This window comes from Populus euphratica, unplaced genomic scaffold (genome assembly GCF_000495115.2).
Source record: "Populus euphratica unplaced genomic scaffold, PopEup_1.0 scaffold1407.1, whole genome shotgun sequence".
NCBI lineage: Eukaryota > Viridiplantae > Streptophyta > Magnoliopsida > Malpighiales > Salicaceae > Populus > Populus euphratica.
The window spans coordinates 42,697-50,423 of NW_011501259.1; the positions used below are offsets into that span (position 1 = coordinate 42,697).

A 7,727-nucleotide genomic window follows, 5' to 3' on the forward strand; every position below is an offset into this window, starting at 1 on the left:
GGGAGTGCTGGTGGGGGGCAGCGTTAACGCCACACTTTCAGGTTAAAGATTCAAAACTCCATTCTATTGCTTTCTACTGGACTTCCCACCTCACCCAACTCCGATAGAGTCCTCTCAACTAGAAAAAGGAACATCCTCTTCAGTGTACATTAAAAAAAAATCACAACAATGTAAACAGACTCTTTCATTTTTCTACCTGAAGAGTCTGGGGGAGGCAACATTGAGGAACAACATGGCTAAGAGATCAGATTTTGCACAGAAGCTGTTAGAAGATCTCCGGTCGAGGAAGGAACGAATGGCTGTATCTCATAGCTCAGAAGGTTCAAAATCAGCTGCTCCAGGTTAGTATTCTATTATATTTCACACTTTATTTTCTTCAGCTCAAAAACAAAATTGAAAATATGTAAGGCTTAAAGGTTTAAAACTATCAAGCAACTTGAAAAGCTGAAGAAATGCAAGTTTTTACCATCAGTTCAGTTCTCATCAGAAGTGTAAAATTAATAGCTAGGTCTCTAAACTAAATTAATGATTATTCTTACTCAATGAAATTACCTGCTCTTTTAAGTGAATTATAAGAAGATTATTTGGATGGTCAATTTGGAATACAAAAGAGCAGGGATTAATAGGGATCAGTGGAAAGTATGATATGGCTAAGTTAAAAAAAAATAAAAAAATTCAGACACCTCGCTGATGACAGAAGCAGGGCCAGCCTTTCACCTTCATTCAAGAACAACGATTAAACAAGGAGCAAGTAACCTAGTCTCGTTGTAGTATAATAATGCTACTTGTGATGCAGTTTCCCAACCAAAAACTCTTGTGATTTGCTAATAATGCTCTGTTCCAGAAAAATGTAAAAAGAAACAGAAAATTGATGAAAACAGTGGCTTAGGGTAAGATGAAAGAAAACCAAATATTAAAGGTCTACACCCTCTCATATGTAAAGAATACAAAATGAGAAGGAAAAGAAAATCAATTCATCTGCAAAATATTTTTATGAGAATTCCAATTTTCCAGTATTTTCTCTTTTCAAAAAGAATAAGCGGGAAAAAAGAAGAAGACATTTTCTATAGTGTGAACTGTGTGAGAAGAAGCAATATTAGGGCATGTATGGCAAGCGCTTTATTTTCAATACTAAGAGAAATAAAATGTCAGGAAATGATCATCTAAAACTAGAAAGTGACATCTAGTCTTCTAGCATACAAAAATTCCTGCATTTTCATTACATAGTACGAAGTATCATCGTTGTTTTGTCTGCTTCGTGAGCTTGTGCAGATGTATATGCTTATTCCAAGCAAATACACAGAGGATCCAGAGATACGAAGACCCATAGAAGTGTAAGTATCATGGCTTATGCTTATCATAGTTTTAGGTATTATAAATTTCCAATTTACTCGAACTGTTCCATGACCACAGAATGGCATTAGAAGTGGAAGTGTGCACAGTAGAACTAGTCGAAGGAATATATCACTCTCCATTGAAGAAGTTTCAACAGAGATTGTTCCATTTGGGAGAGGTCGAAACTCCGAACAAATAGGAGATCTGTCCATGGCACTGGCTTTTGCCCTTGAGAATGGTGGAAAGCTCAGAAGAATGGATTCGTCTGGCAATAGTTCAATGCTAGGTTTCCTGCATCAAAATGGAAGGAGACCAGTGGAAGTAAGCAAGATGGAAAGAAGCGGTATTGATAGGCATCACTCTTCAAGTAACCGTTTTCCTACACTCTCCCATCTCCACATCAAAGAAATATCAAAAGGTGCACAAAAGTTAAATCAAATCCTGAGAGCTTGTTCAAATGGCCTTAACCTTGAATCATATTCATTAGAAATTGGCAAGGAACTACTCAAAGAGGCCGTGGATTTGGAAGAGTCCTTGAGGATGCTTGTAAACCTGCAAAAAGCTTCAGAATACATGATCTGCCCACAGAGCAAATCTCGTATCACATTGCTTGATGAGGATGAAGATGACGATGACACCTCTACCAAAAAAGATGAGCATAACCAACTTGCTCTGCCAAGGTTCTCCTTCGACAAGCCCTCAAGAAATTCTCATTACATCCAGAAAGTTGAAAGGACTGATCTCATGCAGAGGATAATGGCTCTGACTTATTCGTCAGAAGCTGCAAGTTTCAACCATGACAAGCACAATTTAAGTACCCCAAATTCATTTACTCACAAGAAATCATCTAGCTATGGCTCAACTTCTAAAACCTTGGCAGCATTATCTGAACAGAAGAATCAGTCGAGTTCATCAAAATCCAATCCAGAGAAGGCGAGAATTCCAAATGTAATTGCAAAACTAATGGGCCTGGAGGAACTTCCAGAAAATGCAGATTCAAAGCACATAAAGAAAGAGTCAAGTTCCAAGCAGAAAACTGAAATGAATGTTACAAATAAATCTGCAGAAAGAAGCTCCACACGTGAACGCAAGACAAAAGATGCTGAGAATTCAGTACCCACAGTAAGAAAACAAAAGCAGATGCAGCCCAATCAGAATAAGATGCTTCAGGATCCAAAACATGCTTTACAAGCAGAAAAGAATCTGCCAGATCACCATGCTAGCTTTGAAATGACTATGCATGACGGAAAGCAACCCAAGAAGGATGTGAATGGGACAACACCAGAGAAAGACTCAAATACAGCTAACGTGAAAATGGAAAGGCACCAAAGCAACATCATCCAAATGAACCAAAGCACAGGAAAGCGAAAGAATGGTCAGGATAAAGAGAGAGAACAAGATAATACTAGGACCAGGGAGCAGAAAGGGAAAGAACAAGGTGAAACAAGAAAGCTAATCCGAAAGCATGAGCTGCAGCAGATGGCATCACAGGCACAAATTGGGTCCGAAGCAGCAATAACATTGGAAGGGCAAACAGAGCACAATGCACACATGCTTAAAATAGAAAACAGAGATGAAAACTGGCACCTTTCCATTGATCAACCAAAGTCTTCCAATGACCTTGGATTCCAACAGGCTCACACATTCCGAAACTTTCAACAACGAGACATAAAGTATCATGCAGGAGAGGGAGAGTGGCAGACTGCTAAGCGGAAGATTCAAGATAGATGTCGAAAGGAAAGTGAAGTCATGTCCAAGAATTTTCCCACCCCCATGAACGACATTCTGAATTTCCAAAAAAGACATTCGCAGATGAACCAGGCAACTCCTGGCAGTACAAGTTCTAGAGAATCTGTTGATAAAATGCCATCCAAAGGGTTTCCAACTAACAGGCACCATGAAGATCCTGTCTACGAAAGAATTTCTAATAATAATAATGTTAAAGTGCAAGATTCAATGACCAGGTACTCGAATCAAGATTCCTCTCCAATAGGTCCTAAATATGATATGATGGAGAAAAGCAGAACTCCAACTATGGAAGAAAAGGCAGCTCATTCACCAGCCACGCAGAAGGTGAGAAATACCATGGGACAAAAGGCGGAGACCTCTCGAAAGATTGACGAACTAGCGTCAAGAAAGAGTGGAACTCCAAACAGCTTGGCAAGGCAACAAAAACGTCAAACTTCTGCTTTGCAAGAAGGTAAGCAGAAAAGGCGCTGCAAACTTGGTGGATCTACAGTCGAACAAGTGATAGCCATCAGGTCCAGAGAAGCAGAGGCACGCATTGTTAAATCCAGCAAATCAATGGCAAACATCCAGCAACCGAATGTGTTGGAAGATCTCCATAATAAAGATGAACAAGCTTCCAACTCCTATATTCCTGTGGAAGATGAAAGCCAAATCCTAAAAGGACCAAAAATCCTAGTTCCAAATGACAGCGTAAGCCCATTTGTTACTACAATCTAAGAACTCGATATGCACAGAATATCCTATACACTCACACAAACTATAAGCCACATCATCATAGATGACAATTCTTGCTGCATGCTATTGAACTAACGAAAGCTCTTTTTTGGTTTCATGCAGTGTCAAAACACAATCTCATCAGTGACGCATGAGCAACAAGGTCAAGAATTGGGCGGAGATCAACTGGAATCTCACAACTTTGTTTTGAATTCACTTAATGGTAGATACAACTTTGCATTTTCAGTTTCACTTCCCAAAGTATTGCTTTCCTCATTTAAATCATTCCGCATATCCTCCTCTGGTTCATCAACCTTGTAGAATTAGTTTTCCCATATCAAATCTACCAATAAATCGCTATGCGCTCAAACCAACTTCTATCATTAAGACCATAAAAAAAGAGACGCAACACAATCTAATATCATTCTTCATTGTTGAAATGTTTGCAGAAACTCATCAAACTAGCAAAGATATCACATACCCCTCACAAGTGAAGAACCAAAAAGCATTGAAAATGGAGACACCAGAGCCGCTAAATCAGAGCGAAAATCAACTAAAGCAGATCCTGATAAAAAGTCAACTATTTCTTAACACAGCTGAGGCACTTTTCAAACTCAACATACCTTTCGTCGTTCTCCACGCTGGTAGTCAAGACTATCACGACGAAGAAAGCAAGCTCATTTTAGATTGTGGATACGAAATAATGAAAAGAAAAGGCAAAAAGCAAGAGCTCAGTGTCCATCCATTCATGAAAATATCAGTCACCTCTATTAAGGTAAAATCCTTGGACAACTTGATCAAGCTATTGTACAAAGACCTCGAGAAGTTAAAACTCTACTGTAGAAATGGTAATGCTGAATGTCTTGCACTTGTCGAAGACTACCTGCCGAAAATGCTCGAATGTGATGTGTACAACTGGGATACAGATGTGAATTGTATGTGGGACTGTGGTTGGGACAAGATGATGTTTGCATTTCTTGAAAAGGATGATGTTATACGGGATGTGGAGAAGTTCGTGCTTGATGGATTGCTCGATGAAGTTGCCAAATATCTTCTACCAGTATTCTGATTGGACTGAAGAATTAGAACACTACAAAACTGTTTGAGCAGATTTTTTTTTTTTTGTCTTTTCTTTATCATTCCTGTGTATATTTTAAAGAGAATTTTGTGTGAATTGTACATTTTTTACTTTTTGGCTCAACAATAGTAATGCTTATTTGCAGAGTTATATTTGTATAATACAAGAGATGAACCAAAAAAAAATCTTCAGTAATGTTGAATTTTCCGGAATTTTGGAGCAGCCAGAAACTCTCATTTCAGATTTTTCCACTCTCACTTTCGCTTCCTTTCAATTTATAAAAAAAAGTTACGGGTTCAAATTATTTCTCCAATGCCATCACCTTTCGATTTATAAAAAAAATAAAAAAGGATATGGGGCCTGGATTCACAAGTCATCAACAATTATTTTCCTATCATTAACATCTAAAAAAACGATTGTTTTCCTTGCAATGCTTTTATTCGAAGGTAAAATTCTAAGATCAACTTGCTAAGCTCGTCTCATCAAAAGATAATCATTTATTGGAATTAAATTTTAGTTGATAAGATGGGAGGCATATTCATTTATCAACTAATTTTTAAAATTTTAACAAGATATTATATAAAAGTTTTAATATTTTTATCTTCAATATATTCAATATATTAGGTATACATGTAATTGGGTTACTCATGAAAATACAAATACACACAGAAAGTGACGAGGCTACAAAAATTACTAGAAGTATTCTTATTTCCTGGAAATCCTTGCACATCATTCACATTATATTCTACGACCTTCACTTTAAGACCGCACTGATTTCTTCTTTAATGAATCTCTTCCTAGGTGTTAATCTCTTCTTGAATAAATACCTACATAAAATCCCCCGGAGGTGTTGATAGGGGACTCACCAAAATCAAGTCAGTATCATGTATTTTTTATGTAACAAAAGACATTAATGAAAGTATTAATGAGCTTTTATGAAGATAAAAAAAAAAGAAGAAGAAAAAAGATGTAGAATTAAGAAAAAAGAAGCAGAGAATGTGTTTATATTTTAGAATATAAGGTTTTGAATCCCTTCCTATATATTCATGCTTCCTTTTATATTACCTGACTTGACTTGCTTCATACAACATAGGAGAGGTAGAGGTGTAATCTTGTAATAGTAAAATAATATTATTCTACTACTCGTGTTATCACATCTAATTAATATAAGTATGAATAACTTGTTTGTATTTAATAAAATTATGATGGGCATTATGATTATTAATTCAGACTCAAGGTATAAGAGGCTTAGTGTAAAATGATCCTTCAGTTTCAAACCTAATCTGATGAATGTTGAGCTCAATTCATGCCCGAAACCTAGGAGAAAACGGGGCGTGGGCATTTTCAAGTCCAACGTGGAGTTGGGCGTGGGCATTTTCAAGTCCAACATAAAGTTAAATGCGATCAAGTTTGGGCCTAACAATTCTCGATCCTATATGGAGTGGGAAGTGGTTGTGTCCGGGTCCAATGTGGGGCTGCAGGGAATGTGTCCCGGTCCAATGTGGAGTGGGATGTGATCCCGTCCAGGCCCTACATAGGGCTGGAGGGGACGTTTCCTGGTCTAACATGGAGTGGGATGCGATCGCGTCCAAGCCCAACATAGGGCTGGTTGATGAGAACTTAAAGATGAAAGATCAATGTAAGGATTAAATAATGATGACAACAAATGTCAAGGTTAGAGGATCAACTAATGGTATTTCAAACAAGTATAGTGTAAGCTCTTATTACTCAAATGAAAACCACACACAAAGGAAGTTCCAATCAGATTATAAATTGTTAATATGATTATATTAGTTATCTTATTTGAATAATGCTAATACTTGTAAATATTGTAAGGTATTCATGATTATAACTTATGTTAACAACAAATCAAGTTCCTTTCATAGCACACGTGTCAGTTATCTCATACAGTTGGGCTATGAAAGTGCCAAGTATTTGTTGTACTAAGTGTTATACAACACAAATCTAGATTAACTATTTAACAAGCAAAGAATTATAAGTGAACAAGATAACAAATACAAAACATGTTAGTATTAAACATTAAGGTCCATGTTAAGTTTATACTACATTTATTCTTACACCATTAGTGTAACTTTTTCACCTTGATATGATAAACTTAGTTAAGCATAATGAAAGAGAGAAACAAAAATAAATAAGATAAGAACATAAAAAAAGATAAAAGTTTACTAAGTATAGAAAAAGAAATGAAAGGCATAAACAAGATATTAATGAAAGAAAAAATTAAGCATTACAAAAATACAAAGAGAGAAAGCAAGAGTGATTAGTACTTAAAAGTGTATTTTTATCAAGATTTTATATCATTATTTTGCACTTGAAGTATCAATAACTCCTTAACTAAAACATCTTTTATAATAACATATCTAATAATATAAGATACCTTTAATTTGTGGTAAATGTTCATTTTAAATTTAGGCCTATCACATAAATAAAAGGATTGATTAATGAGTTTAAGAACTAAAATTAAAAGGACAAAGAGATGGTCAAACTTAGAAAAGAGATGTTGGTGTAGTCCAAACCAGAATACTATTTGGTAATTGGGTCATATCTAGAGTTGTAGATCTTGGATTTAGGTCTACTTTATATGAATGGAAAGGTAAGATATAGGCCTACAACTTTTATATTGAGCCTAGGATTTAAAAAAGTCATTTTCAAGTCCTAATTGTAGCAACAACAAAGAAGTCTGAATCTATCCTCCAGCCCAAATATTGTTCAGGGTTTGGCCTATATCTAGAGTTTTAGAAGTCGAAATGACCTCTATTTTTTTCTTTAGAAACCTTAGATAATTTTCTACAACTTTCATGTTTTCAAGTGCTTTCAATTCTGATGTTAT

The 7,727-nt window shown here is 36.0% G+C and overlaps 1 protein-coding gene across 3 annotated transcripts in view; it reads left to right on the plus strand.

Annotated features, from left to right (window-relative positions):
- LOC105117567 (uncharacterized) overlaps positions 1 to 5,026 on the plus strand; it is a 9,316-nt gene extending 4,290 nt beyond the window's left edge. Inside the window, exons 2-6 of one of the 3 annotated variants that reach the window (XM_011015290.1) lie at positions 215 to 341; positions 1,273 to 1,334; positions 1,414 to 3,774; positions 3,922 to 4,021; positions 4,248 to 5,026. In XM_011015290.1, the coding sequence (XP_011013592.1) occupies positions 233 to 341; positions 1,273 to 1,334; positions 1,414 to 3,774; positions 3,922 to 4,021; positions 4,248 to 4,867 (3,252 nt within the window). In that variant the 5' untranslated portion in view covers positions 215 to 232 and the 3' untranslated portion in view covers positions 4,868 to 5,026. Of the gene's footprint in view, positions 1 to 16; positions 342 to 1,272; positions 1,335 to 1,413; positions 3,775 to 3,921; positions 4,022 to 4,247 lie in introns of those variants that run through there. The other 2 variants (XM_011015289.1, XM_011015288.1) reach the window with 2 other exon arrangements.
- The last annotated feature ends 2,701 nt before the right edge of the window (positions 5,027 to 7,727 follow it).